The following is a 14,479-nucleotide window of genomic DNA, read 5'->3' as shown; positions in this document are numbered from 1 at the left end:
CTCTATACTGAAGGTTGCAAATACAATACAAGGCCGTATTAAATTTGTCCACAAGCAAAACTAGCCTTGTTACACATAGCAACCAATAACAGCTCAGCTTCCATCACTCCAGAGCAGTTAAACAAATGCAAGCTAAGCTCCGATTGGTTGCAGTAAACAGGGCTGATTTTCGATAGTCTGATATTGGTGCAAAACAGCTAAGCACAGAGGTTGCTCAAAGCAGCCAATCAGAAAACGTCTTTCAATTATAAAGCTGCACTTGGAGAATAAGAGCTGATATCTGATTGGCTTCTGTGTGGAAGCCTATTGAGCTGCCAGCTGCTGTAGAACTACAAGTTCCAGAAGTCACATGACTGGACTGGAACAATACAAGCAGCAGTAGCTGACTTCACTGCACGGACAGGTAGGAGCAGAGCAGACACTCCTGCATTCCTGGGCCCCTCCTCTCCAGCGTCTGTCCTGTCCTCCCCTCCCTCGGCTGCCGGCAGTCCTGCCCTCCTCCTCCTCCTCCCCAGCTCTCCTCTCCCTGGGCATGGAGCTGGCACTGCCCCTTTCCTGGTCTCTGTGCCTGTGGGTCTCCAGTTTGGGTGAGTTTGTGTTGCTGTGCGTGACTCCGTCCTCTCCCTAGTTTTCTGCTCCTCTCCTTCCCAGGCAGCGTCCATAGCCTCCTCCTCCTCAGAGTGTCAGCTCTTCCTCCTCATCCTCAGAGTGTAAGCTCTTGGGAACAGCAGCTCCTGCTGTCACTTCCTGGCCTGCAGAGAAACTAGTGCAATAGTTACTGAAAACATGGCTGCAGCTGAGGAGGGGGCGACCCCCAGGTTTCCAGTGTGAGGAAGGGGCGACCCCAGGTCTCTGGTGTGAGGAAGGGGCGACCCCAGGTCTCCGGTGTGAGGAAGGGGCGACCCCAGGTCTCCGGTGTGAGGAAGGGGCGACCCCAGGTCTCCGGTGTGAGGAAGGGGCGACCCCCAGGTTTCCGGTGTGAGGAAGGGGCGACCCCAGGTCTCCGGTGTGAGGAAGGGGCGACCCCAGGTCTCCGGTGTGAGGAAGGGGCGACCCCCAGGTTTCCGGTGTGAGGAAGGGGCGACCCCAGGTCTCCGGTGTGAGGAAGGGGCGACCCCAGGTCTCCGGTGTGAGGAAGGGGCGACCCCAGGTCTCCGGTGTGAGGAAGGGGCGACCCCAGGTCTCCGGTGTGAGGAAGGGGCGACCCCAGGTCTCCGGTGTGAGGAAGGGGCGACCCCAGGTCTCCGGTGTGAGGATGGGGGACCCCAGGTCTCCGGTGTGAGGAAGGGGCGACCCCAGGTCTCCGGTGTGAGGAAGGGGCGACCCCAGGTCTCCGGTGTGAGGATGGGGCGACCCCAGGTCTCCGGTGTGAGGATGGGGCGACCCCAGGTCTCTGGTGTGAGGAAGGGGCGACCCCAGGTCTCTGGTGTGAGGAAGGGGCGACCCCCAGGACTCCGGTGTGAGGAAGGGGCGACCCCCAGGACTCCGGTGTGAGGAAGGGGCGACCCCAGGACTCCGGTGTGAGGAGGGGGCGACCCCAGGACTCCGGTGTGAGGAAGGGGCGACCCCAGGTCTCCGGTGTGAGGAAGGGGCGACCCCAGGTCTCCGGTGTGAGGATGGGGCGACCCCAGGTCTCCGGTGTGAGGAAGGGGCGACCCCAGGTCTCCGGTGTGAGGAAGGGGCGACCCCAGGTCTCTGGTGTGAGGAAGGGGCGACCCCAGGTCTCTGGTGTGAGGAAGGGGCGACCCCAGGTCTCTGGTGTGAGGAAGGGGCGACCCCAGGACTCCGGTGTGAGGAAGGGGCGACCCCAGGTCTCCGGTGTGAGGAAGGGGCGACCCCAGGTCTCCGGTGTGAGGATGGGGCGACCCCAGGTCTCCGGTGTGAGGATGGGGCGACCCCAGGTCTCCGGTGTGAGGAAGGGGCGACCCCAGGTCTCCGGTGTGAGGATGGGGCGACCCCAGGTCTCCGGTGTGAGGATGGGGCGACCCCAGGTCTCCGGTGTGAGGAAGGGGCGACCCCAGGTCTCCGGTGTGAGGAAGGGGCGACCCCAGGACTCCGGTGTGAGGAGGGGGCGACCCCAGGACTCCGGTGTGAGGAAGGGGCGACCCCAGGTCTCCGGTGTGAGGAAGGGGCGACCCCAGGTCTCCGGTGTGAGGAAGGGGCGACCCCAGGTCTCCGGTGTGAGGAAGGGGCGACCCCAGGTCTCCGGTGTGAGGAAGGGGCGACCCCAGGTCTCTGGTGTGAGGATGGGGCGACCCCAGGTCTCTGGTGTGAGGAAGGGGCGACCCCAGGTCTCTGGTGTGAGGAAGGGGCGACCCCAGGACTCCGGTGTGAGGAAGGGGCGACCCCAGGACTCCGGTGTGAGGAAGGGGCGACCCCCAGGTCTCCGGTGTGAGGAAGGGGCGACCCCCAGGTCTCCGGTGTGAGGAAGGGGCGACCCCCAGGTCTCCGGTGTGAGGAAGACCCTTCTGCGACAGCAAGGGTGACATCGAGACCGTGGTGTCACATTATGTGATCTAATGATTTCCTATGGTGCCTCATTGTGACCTCCTGAGCCACAAATGTTTCCAAATATGTCTGATTTTCTGTTACGTGTGGACCAGCGTTGGACTGGGTTGGCAGAGGCTAGCGGTCCTTCAGAGGGGCCTACCGGAGGATTCCCTTGTTCCCCCGAGGGCCGGTCCAAACCTGCATGTGACTGTGACTGGCGAGAACTTGTGGGCAATTTGGCGTTTTATTTTTACAACAAACTTTCAGCTTTAAAATATCCACACGGGTGTAAGCAGCAGAAATGGTTTTGGTTGCTCAGAGTATTTGTGAATTCCTATCACTTGTCGCCCCAGCCTTAAAGGGCGTCTGTCACCCCCCCCCAAAATGCAAATATAACTAGTTGAATGTTTATATAGGGAACTCGAGCCCTATACCAATTATATACATTTTTTTTTTTAGTTATGTAGTTCCAAAAAAGTTACTTTTAATATATATGCCAATGAGGGTGCTTCAGTGTACCCTTGGTGTGGCTAATGTATCGGTGCACCATTACTCCCTGATTTGCATATTATTGTCCCTGAGATTGATTGACATCTTCCCCTGTTTAACTCCAATCCCTAGTCCTGCTAGTGTGCACTTACACTGCAGGAGCCTAATGGCAGGGTCACGGTGTCGGTGTGACAACGCTCTGATCTCTGGCTTCTCTCTGAGGCCTCTCACTACATTCCGGGTGTAGTGAGTGGCGTCCATAGACTGTTAGGAGTCAGGATCAGAGCGTTATCACACTGACACTGTGAGCGTGCCGCTGGGCTCCTCTAGTGTCAGTGTGCACTCGCATGATGCAGGGATTTGAGTTATATGTATACAGATTAAGGGTACTCTCACACTAGCGTATAACACAGCTAGCCGGTGTTTTATTGGAAGGCACTCAGCTCAATATTATAGTGGTTCCGATAATCGGACACCGGACTGCATTCAGATGTCATCTGAGTGCAGTGCTACCTCCACAGACACAAAGAATGGAGAAATTAAGCTCTCCGTCCTCTCTGCACCTCTGCTGCAATTTTCTCATGTGAGAGAGTCGGATCACACTAAAGTGACACTCGGATCAGACTCTGACAGAGTTTTATCCATGTGTCATTAGTATAATCAGTCCGATTGTTCCGCATGAGAGAATATATGGCAGTGTGAGTGAACCCTAAAAGTGAACTTTTCTGCAGCTACACCATTAAAATATATCTTACTGATATTATTTTTTTAGAGTCTAATTCCCCTATACATTGCTTAAAAGGGTTGTCCAGGACTTTAAAATTGGTGGTCTATCCTTTGCCTAGATCATCAATGTCTGCAGCACCCCTGTCAATCAGTTGTTCCTGGTGTCGGCGGTGGTCAAAACGGCTCAGTAACAGAGCTGCACAGCTCCATTGATACTTCTGGGTACTGCACATCCACCCCCTATTGATTTGAATCAGACATTGATGGCTTCTACTGAGGATAGGCTAGAAATGGTAACATCCTAGACAACCCCTTTAAGTAACTGAATTTGCATTCTGGGGGTGACAGATCTTCTTTACACATAGTGCGGTAATGTTGCATGCAGCTTGCAGTCAAACATCCAGCAGCATTAGGCCTCATTCAAACCTCCATGTTGCACGTACATGTTAGTCTATGGAGCTGTTCACAGGTCTGTGTTCTTTTCAAACTGGGTATCTATGCAAAAATCACGAAGACTGATGTCCGCTTTTTACCAGCATGATGTATGAAAAGTACCAATACAAGTCTGGGAAAATAACGGTCAGCACACTGATGGCGTCCATGCACAGTCCGTGTGAGGTCCATGATTAACACTGAAAAAGGGATAGGAGAAACTTTGTAATTTATTTATCCCTCCATGAAAAACACTGACCAAACACTGATGACTTTTTTATTTTTGCGTACGTGAAAAACACTGATGTCTGAATGAGGCCTTAATGTGGTGTCACAACACGCCCCCATTGAGAATCACTAGATTGGATGTGGTAATACATACAGTATGTATATTCGAATCACTGGCAGCAGTTTTTAGTAAAGAAATTATTGTCCAATATTTTGGATTTTCTGTTTTTTTTTTTTTTTTTTTTTTACCCTGATCCAGCAGCCACATCAGTTGTCCATAGTCGCCTCTGATTAGTAGTATTGACGTGACTTCATGCCGAGAATGTCAGTTAGGGCTCATACTCACTTGCGAGAAATATTAATAATAATAATAATAATAATTTTATTTATATAGCGCCAACATATTCCGCAGCGCTTAAATATTGCACTCGGACCAATTTTATTCAATGAGTTACATCTAATCTGCAATTTTTTTTTTTTTTTTTCCACGTCCGAAATCGGACTGAGAAAAAAATCACAGCATGCTGCGTATCTCGGATGAGATTCGCCAATGTAATACAATGGGTGCGAGGAAAAAAAAAAATCACACAGCACTCGGACCACGCGATTTTTCGCATCGGTGTCATTTGAAAAGCCAGCAATGCATGTCTGGCGTACAGTAAAATCACACTGACATGTTAAGAATAGAAAAGATAGAATATATAATAGATTAAAAGTCAGCAAATGATCTGCCGCAGACAGAATAGAATAAGTTAGAATAGAGCAGATATACACATATAATAGGTGTATGTGTGTGTATAAAATATATATATATATATATATATATATATATATATATATATATATATATATATATATATATATATATATATATATAATCATCCGCCAACTCCTGGACAGTCTGTGGTGCAACGTGACGTTGGTGGATGGTGCAAGACATGACATATATATATATATATATATATATATATATATATATATATATATATATATATTTCATAGACGGATAGATAGCGGAATAGCCGATAATTCATTTGTCGGCTTCTGTAAAGTCATTGCAGAAGCCGACAGGATAGGAGACATGGTTTACATACAGTAAACCATTGCAGAACAGTTAGATTTTATATACGTCAGTGACTAATACTGTCAGTAGTATGTGTGTGTAAAATTTGGGGCCTGTATGTATTTCATAAAAGAATGTTTTCACGGAAAAAACTGGCGTGGGTTCCCGCGCCATAGAGGGAAAGCCAGTGACTGAGTGCAGGTATTAATAGCCTAGAGAGGGACCATGGTTATTACCCCCCCTCGCTAAAAACATCTGCCCTCAGCCACCCCAGAAAAGGTGCATCTGTAAGATTCCAATTCCAGCACTTAGCCGCTCTTTTCCCACTGCCCTGTAGTGGTGGCATATGGGGTAATAAGGGTTTAATGTCACCTTTGTATTGTAAGGTGACATTAAGCCTGGCTTAGTAATGGAGAGGAGTCATTAAGACACCTGTTGTGAATTCTGCTTTTGGGCTCCCTCCGGTGGTTGTAAATGGTAATGCAGTTGTCCCTGGGCTGCAGTCTTGCACAGGTGTATCTGCTGATTGCAATTCTGACTGGGGTATTTAGGTTTGCAGGACTCTTTACTCCTTGGCAGTTTTCAATGTTTCTTGGGAAGTGTTGGATCTTTCCTGGCCTCTCCTGCTTAGCTGCCAGTTCAGCAAAGATAAGTGTCTGTTTCTTTTTCTGTGGCACATATGCAGTGTGCTTATATTTCAGTGCTATTCATTTGTTTTTCTATTGTCCAGCTTAGACTGTGTCAGTGTTTTCTCAGTCTGGTTGGATTCTCTGGAGTTGCAGATATACGCTCCACACCTTTAGTTAGGTGGTGGAGTTTTTTGTATTTTCTGCTGTGGATATTTTTGGAAGGATTTTAATACTGACCGCTTAGTATCCTGTCCTGTCCTTTCCTATTTAGCTAGAAGTGGCCTCTTTTGCTAATCCTGTTTTCTGCCTGCGTGTGTCTTTTCCTCTACTACTCACAGTCATTATTTGTGGGGGGCTGCCTATCCTTTGGGGTTCTGCTCTGAGGCAAGATAGTATTCCTATTTCCATCTTTGGGGATATTTAGTTCTCCGGCTGTGTTGAGGTGTCTAGATTTTTTTAGGCACACCCCACGGCTACTTCTAGTTGCGGTGTTAAGATCAGGGTTTGCGGTCAGTATAGTTACCACCTACTCCAGTGAAAGTTTTCATGCTGCTCCAAGGTCACCTGATCATAACAGACACCTATCCATTAATAATCCTATAGTTTGTAAGGGGTTAAATAAACACACATGGAAAATATAGTATTTTAATGAAATGAAAGAACACACAGTTTGCCATCTTTATTCTTCTGCCAATCCAAACGATGCCCTCGATCTCCTGTAATAAATAAAAAAAAAACAAAAAAACACCCACAATATACCTATACCTGTCTGGCATACAGTCAGTCCCACGGCGTAATCCATATCTGGGAAATATATAGTTTACAACCGGGAGCGGTGCTAATGCGACCGGCCCGGCTGTAAACTACTGGGGAATGACTGAGAAGCTGCCGGCGTCGGCATCCGTGACGTCAGCGCAGCCTCCCAGCCTGACCCGAGGTGAACTCAGCAGCGTGGGAAAGTGACAGTTCATTTTCTCACTGGTTGTGGGAAGTTTCCAAATCAAGAATGTGTATGCTTTCCATCTTGGTCATTGTATGGCATCGTTTGGAAGTCCTCATGGGTCTCAATTCCATTATGTGTCGTAGCTTTGAATGTCATTGTTAACATAATGAATTATTAATACAAAACATAATATTTATTTTTCCAGTTTGTCGATTAAAAGATTTTACAGATTTTAAAGGGAACCTGTCATCTGATTTATGGCACTCAAACCATGGTCAGCATAAATTAGAGTCCAGCTTCACAATTGCAGCCATCTACAGTGAGAGAAATAAGTATTGAACACGGCACCAATTTTATAACTAAATCTATTTCTAAAGGTGCTATTAACATGAAATTCTCACCAGATGTTGGTGACTACCCATCGGATCCACAAAGGCAAAGAAATCAAACCATAGATATCGGTAAATTAAGTTATGTAATAATGAGAGATGACACAGCGAAAAAAAGTATTGAACACATGAAGAAAGATCGGTGCAAAAAGCACTGGAAAGTCACGACACCAGCTGAAATCTATCAGTATTTTAGAAAGCAATCCTGCCAGTTAGTGAAAAATATCAGCTGGTTGAATACTTATTTCACCCCCCCTGTATATTTTTCTTGAAAACGCTGGAGCCTTCCAGAGAAGGTATAGTTAGAAGGTCCTGCCGGGGACCATGGTCTGTCCCCTGACTGTCTCTTCGAGGGGCTGCTAGAGGTGATTGACAGATCCCTCCCTATGTTCAAATGAGGGAAGCAGCTGTCAATCACCTCTGGGAGCGCTGGGAAGGGGCGGCGCAGGACTAGTCTCATTTCTGGCTATGGTCTTCCTACTCTATTTTCTCTGAAACGCCAGAGCATTTCCGAGAAAGCTCGTGCTGAATCATGCCTTCAGACCTTGTTTCATGTTGCTTGTGGTTTGGGCGGCAAAAATTAGATGATGTATCCTTCAATATCAGATCAGTGGCGGGTTTGACATTCCAACCTGGCAGCTCAGTTCCTATTCACCTCAATAGGAGCTTTGCACATTGTGTAGATATGGCCACGATAACAGCTGATTCGTGGTGGTCATGGCAGACCTAGACCCAAAAGGGCCGTTGTGAAAGAACAGCATATGGGCCCTTTCCAGTCCAATGGTTCTGTCTATGACAAAAGATGCTTGCTACCTTAAAGGTGGAAGTCGGGCCCCTTACGTATTGGGCCCCCTGTGCAGCTGTATAGATTGCACCAATGATATGTCCAAAATGGATTGGGGGGTAACGGGTGTCCGGATCCCCATCTGATTTTTTTTTTTTTTACCTATCCCAAGGCCAGGTCATCAGTTGAAAAGTGCTAGACACTTCTTTGTCTAGAATTGGGCAAGGATCCTTGGATTACAAACCCTTTGTAGCCTAATCCTGCAGACATTAAAGGTTTGCACAGTACCTGTAGACGCACAAAGCTGGTTGCAAAGATGTTTTTGTTATGTGTTGGTGCAATATTACATTAATTGCAAAGTTTAGAAATCTTTTTAGCATTCATTACATATCATTGACTGTCTCTCAGCACTGAGTGGATCCTCTGGACTTCGCAGCTCGCTAGCGGCTCTGCAGAATGAATCATTGGTGGAGAACGAAGAAACGTGTCATGGAATCGTCTTGATCTTCATCAATGACACCGGCAGCCTGGTAATGTTCCCATTCCTATTACTTCATGTCCTGTTATGGTTTGCATTGACTGTTTATTGGATTTGCAAACAAAGTGTGTAAGATCTGGCAGTAATGTCATGAAAAGCCACTGACTTCACAATGTATACAAGGAAGTCACGTGAGCGCAACACTGTGTACATCCATGACCTATGAAGAGACCTCTAGAGCGAGTGATGACCAGCCTGCTCTCTATCAGCATGGACGTGATGAAGGCTGGACATCACTACAATATATGTTGTCCTCACTATGTTGAATTGTGCTCAGCACAGAGATCGGGTGCAGAAGTCCCGTGTCTCTGTATTGGGACACCTACCGCACCAGAAGGTAGAGACAAGCTACAACCAGGCAGTGCTGAGCTTGTACCGCAAGGAATCGGTGAGGTGAGTATTGTACACCTTTTAAGGCTGTTTCCCTGTTCTTTAGTGGCTTCAGTACAAGACCAGCTAAGGCCGGCGTCACACTCAGCGTAAGACAATACGGTCCGTATATTACGGCCGTAATACGCTGAAACGTCCCCAAAATAGTGGTCCGTAGCTCCTCCGTAGGCAGGGTGTATCAGCGTATTTTACGCATGTTAACCTCCGTATGTAATCCGTATGTCATCCGTACTGCGTGTTTTTCTCGCAGGCTTGCAAAACCAACATACGGCTATACAAGGGATCCATGTGTAAAAAAACAAACAAAAAAACTAAACAAAACCATATATACTGTGTGTGTGTGTGTGTGTGTATATATATAGATAGATAGATAGATAGATAGATATATCTATATATATATAATTGCCTAAGGGTTTTTTCGTCTGTCTGTCCTGGAAATCCCGCCAGGCCTCGACCAATCAGAGACCGGCACAGCATCGACGTAGAAATCCCGCGTCTCTGATTGGTCGAGGCCTGGCGGCCTCGACCAATCAATCAGCCACGGGCACAGCGACGATGATGTCATAAAGGACGTAGACATCTCACGTTTCTGATTCAGCGACAGGCACAGTATCAACGTAGATGTCATAATGGTTGCCATGGCAACGATGATGTCATAAAGGTTGCCTCGACCAATCAGCGACGGGCACAGTCTGCCACGAATTCTGGAATCATCATTGTCCATATACTACGGGGACATGCATATTCTAGAATACCCGAAGCATTAGAATCGGGCCACAGTCTAGTATATATATATTTGTCTAAGGGTTTTTCCGTCTGTCTGTCTGTCTGTCCTGGAAATCCCGCGTCTCTGATTGGTCGAGGCCGCCAGCGACGATGATGTCATAAAGGACGTAGAAATCCCACGTTTCTGATTCAGTGACGGGCACAGTATCGACGTAGATGTCATAATGGTTGCCATGGCGACGATGTCATAAAGGTTGCCTCGACCAATCAGCGACGGGCACAGTCTGCCGCGAATTCTGGAATCATCATTGTCCATATACTACGGGGACATGGATATTCTACAATACCCGATGCGTTAGGCCGCCAGGCCTCAACCAATCAGCAACGGGCACAGTATCGACGATGATGTCATAAAGGACGTAGACTTCCCGCGTCTCTGATTGGTCGAGACCGCCAGGCCTCGACCAATCAGCAACGGGCACAGCGACGATGATGTCATAATGGTTGCCATGACGACGATGATGTCATAATGGTTGCCTCGACCAATCAGCGACGGGCACAGCATGGCGACGATGATGTCATAAAGGCTGCCTCGGCCGATGCGTTCGAATCGGGCCGCCATCAGTGAAACCTAATCTATATATATACAGTGCCTACAAGTAGTATTCAACCCCCTGCAGATTTAGCAGGTTTACACATTTGGAATTAACTTGACATTGTGACATTTGGACTGTAGATCAGCCTGGAAGTGTGAAATGCACTGCAGCAAAAAAGAATGTTATTTCTTTGTTTATTTTTTTTTAAATTGGGAAAAGTTTTTTCAGACGGTCATTTATTATTCAACCCCTCAACCCACCAGAATTCTGTTTGGTTTCCCTAAAGTATTAAGAAGTAGTTCAGGCACAAAGAACAATGAGCTTCACATGTTTGGATTAATTATCTCTTTTTCCAGCCTTTTCTGACTATTTAAGACCCTCCCCAAACTTGTGAACAGCACTCAAACATGGTCAACATGGGAAAGACAAAGGAGCATTCCAAGGCCATCAGAGACAAGATCGTGGAGGGTCACAAGGCTGGCAAGGGGTACAAAACCCTTTCCAAGGAGTTGGGCCTACCTGTCTCCACTGTTGGGAGCATCATCCGGAAGTGGAAGGCTTATGGAACTACTGTTAGCCTTCCACGGCCTGGACAGCCTTTGAAAGTTTCCTCCCGTGCCGAGGCCAGGCTTGTCCGAAGAGTCAAGGCTAACCCAAGGACAACAAGGAAGGAGCTCCGGGAAGATCTCATGGCAGTGGGGACATTGGTTTCAGTCAATACCATAAGTAACGTACTCCACTGCAATGGTCTCCGTTCCAGACGAGCCCGTAAGGTACCTTTACTTTCAAAGCGTCATGTCAAGGCTCCTCTACAGTTTGCTCATGATCACTTGGAGGACTCTGAGACTGACTGGTTCAAGGTTCTCTGGTCTGATGAGACCAAGATCGAGATCTTTGGTGCCAACCACACACGTGACGTTTGGAGACTGGATGGCACTGCATACGACCCCAAGAATACCATCCCTACAGTCAAGCATGGTGGTGGCAGCATCATGCTGTGGGGCTGTTTCTCAGCCAAGGGGCCTGGCCATCTGGTCCGCATCCATGGGAAGATGGATAGCACGGCCTACCTGGAGATTTTGGCCAAGAACCTCCGCTCCTCCATCAAGGATCTTAAGATGGGTCGTCATTTCATCTTCCAACAAGACAACGACCCAAAGCACACAGCCAAGAAAACCAAGGCCTGGTTCAAGAGGCAAAAAATCAAGGTGTTGCAGTGGCTTAGTCAGTCTCCTGACCTTAACCCAATTGAAAACTTGTGGAAGGAGCTCAAGATTAAAGTCCACATGAGACACCCAAAGAACCTAGATAACTTGGAGAAGATCTGCATGGAGGAATGGGCCAAGATAACTCCAGAGACCTGTGCCGGCCTGATCAGGTCTTATAAAAGACGATTATTAGCTGTAATTGCAAACAAAGGTTATTCCACAAAATATTAAACCTAGGGGTTGAATAATAATTGACCCACACTTTTATTTTTAAAATTTATAAAAATGTAACTGAGCAACAAAACTTTTTGGTTTGTAAGATTTATGCATCTGTTAATAAATCCTGCTCTTGTTTGAAGTTTGAAGGCTCTAACTTATTTGCATCTTATTAAACCTGCTAAATCTGCAGGGGGTTGAATACTACTTGTAGGCACTGTAATTGTCTAAGGGTTTTTCCGTCTGTCTGTCTGTCTGTCCTGGAAATCCTGCGTCTCTGGCGGCCTCGACCAATCAGCGACGGGCACAGCATGGCGACGATGATGTCATAAAGGTTGCCTCGACCAATCAGCGACGGGCACAGTCTGCCGCGAATTCGCCTCGACCAATCAGCGTTGGGCACAGTATTGACGTAGATGTCATAATGGTTGCCATGGCGACGATGATGTCATAAAGGTTGCCTCGACCAATCAGCGACGGGCACAGTCTGCCGCGAATTCTGGAATCATCATTGTCCATATACTACGGGGACATGCATATTCTAGAATACCCGATGCGTTAGAATCGGGCCACAATCTAGTGTGTGTGTATATATATATATATATATATATATATATATATATATATATATATATGTATATATCTATAATATAACGCTGGGAGCGTCACTCTGTCCGAAGCCTTTATAGACTGCGCAAGCGCCGGCGCAGTCTGGGCCTCACAGAGTGACGCTCCCAGGAGATCGCGGTATGCGTAAACACTGAACGCACACCGCGATCTCCACCGGAGAGTCAGGGACCACCAGGAGGGGAAGTATATTCACCTGTCCCCCGTTCCAGCGCTGTGTGCGGCTCCGTCTCCCGGGTTCTCTGCTGTGACGTTCCCAGTTCAGAGGGCGCGATGACGCACTTAATGCGCGCCGGCGCCGCCCTCTGACTGAACAGTCACAGCCAGAGCACCGGGAAGATGGCGGCGCGCAGCGCTGGAACGGGACAGACAGGTGGGTATAGCAAGTGCTGGGGGCCTGAGCTAGCGGTGATACCGGCACCTGACCCACACAGCGCGCCGGTGTCACCGCCTGCTCAGGCCCCCAGCACTCGGCGCCCAGCGACGATAGGGGAGTATGTTTTTTTTTTTTTTTTTTTTTTTTATATATGGCAGCATACGGGGCATATATAATGGAGCATCTTATGGGGGGCATATAATACAATGGTGGCGCAGGATGGGAGCAGCACATGACAGAACGGGCGCAGGATGGTAGCAGCACATGACAGAACGGGCGCAGGATGGTAGCAGCACATGACAGAACGGGGGCGCAGGATGGGAGCAGCACATGACAGAACGGGCGCAGGATGGCAGCAGCACATGACAGAACGGGGGCGCAGGATGAGAGCAGCACATGACAGAACGGGCGCAGGATTGGAGTAGCACATGACAGAACGGGGGCGCAGGATGGGAGCAGCACATGACAGAACGGGCGCAGGATGGGAGCAGCACATGACAGAACAGGGGCGCAGGATGGGAGCAGCACATGAAAGAACGGGCACAGGATGGGAGCAGCACATGACAGAACGGGGGCACAGGATGGGAGCAGCACATGACAGGATGGGAGCAGCAAATGACAGAATGGAGGCGCAGGATGGGTGCAGAACATGTCAGAATGGAGGCGCAGGATAGGTGCAGCACATGTCACAATGGGGGCGCAGGATGGGAGCAGCACATGACAGAATGGGGGCGCAGGATGGGTGCAACACATGACAGAATGGAGGCGCAAGATGGGTGCAGAACATGTCAGAATGGAGGCGCAGGATGGGTGCAGAACATGTCAGAATGGGGGCGCAGGATGGGAACAGCACGTCAGAATGGGGGCGCAGGATGGAAGCAGCACATGACAGAATGGGGGCGCAGGATGGGTGCAACACATGACAGAATGGGGGCGCAAGATGGGTGCAACACATGGCAAGATGGGGGCGCAGGATGGGTGCAGCACATGTCAGGATGGGGACGCAGGATGGAGCAGCTCATGACAGGATGGGGATGCAGGATGGAGCAGCACATACCAGGATGGAGACCATATACCAATATAGATGCTAGCCACCCGGGCGTAGAACGGGTTCAATAGCTAGTATATATATAATGTCAGTAGACACATATATGTATATATATTATTACTTCATACAGCGCTAGATAGCTTTAAAGCCGGTAATTCAATTACCGGCTTTTGCTATCTCCTTCCTAAACCCGACATGATATGAGACCTGGTTTACATACAGTAAACCATCTCATATCACCATTTTTTTTTTTTGCATATCCCACACTACTAATGTTAGTAGTGTGTATATGAAAAGTTTGGCCGTTCTAGCTATTAAATTAAAGGGTTAAATGGTGGAAAAAATTGGCGTGGGCTCCCGCGCAATTTTCTCCGCCAGAGTAGTAAAGCCAGTGACTGAGGGCAGATATTAATAGCCTGGAGAGGGTCCACGGTTATTGGCCCCCCCCTGGCTAAAAACATCTGCCCCCAGCCACACAGAAAAGGCACATCTGGAAGATGCGCCTATTCGGGCACTTGGCCACTCTCTTCCCATTCCCGTGTAGCGGTGGGATATGGGGTAATGAAGGGTTAATGCCACCT

General features: G+C 48.5%; 1 protein-coding gene across 1 annotated transcript in view; it reads left to right on the top strand.

Annotated features, from left to right (window-relative positions):
• Positions 1–451: 451 nt before the first annotated feature.
• LOC138676943 (CD5 antigen-like) overlaps positions 452–14,479 on the top strand; it is a 50,709-nt gene continuing 36,681 nt past the window's right edge. Inside the window, exons 1-2 of the mRNA XM_069766659.1 lie at positions 452–587; positions 8,582–8,703. Of these exons, the coding sequence (XP_069622760.1) occupies positions 533–587; positions 8,582–8,703 (177 nt within the window). The 5' untranslated portion in view covers positions 452–532. The remainder of the gene's footprint in view (positions 588–8,581; positions 8,704–14,479) is intronic.

The sequence above is a fragment of the Ranitomeya imitator genome, chromosome 4 (assembly GCF_032444005.1).
Source record: "Ranitomeya imitator isolate aRanImi1 chromosome 4, aRanImi1.pri, whole genome shotgun sequence".
Taxonomy (NCBI): domain Eukaryota; kingdom Metazoa; phylum Chordata; class Amphibia; order Anura; family Dendrobatidae; genus Ranitomeya; species Ranitomeya imitator.
Note: the sequence above shows the minus strand (reverse complement) of the source record. Positions and strands in the feature narration are given on the sequence as shown.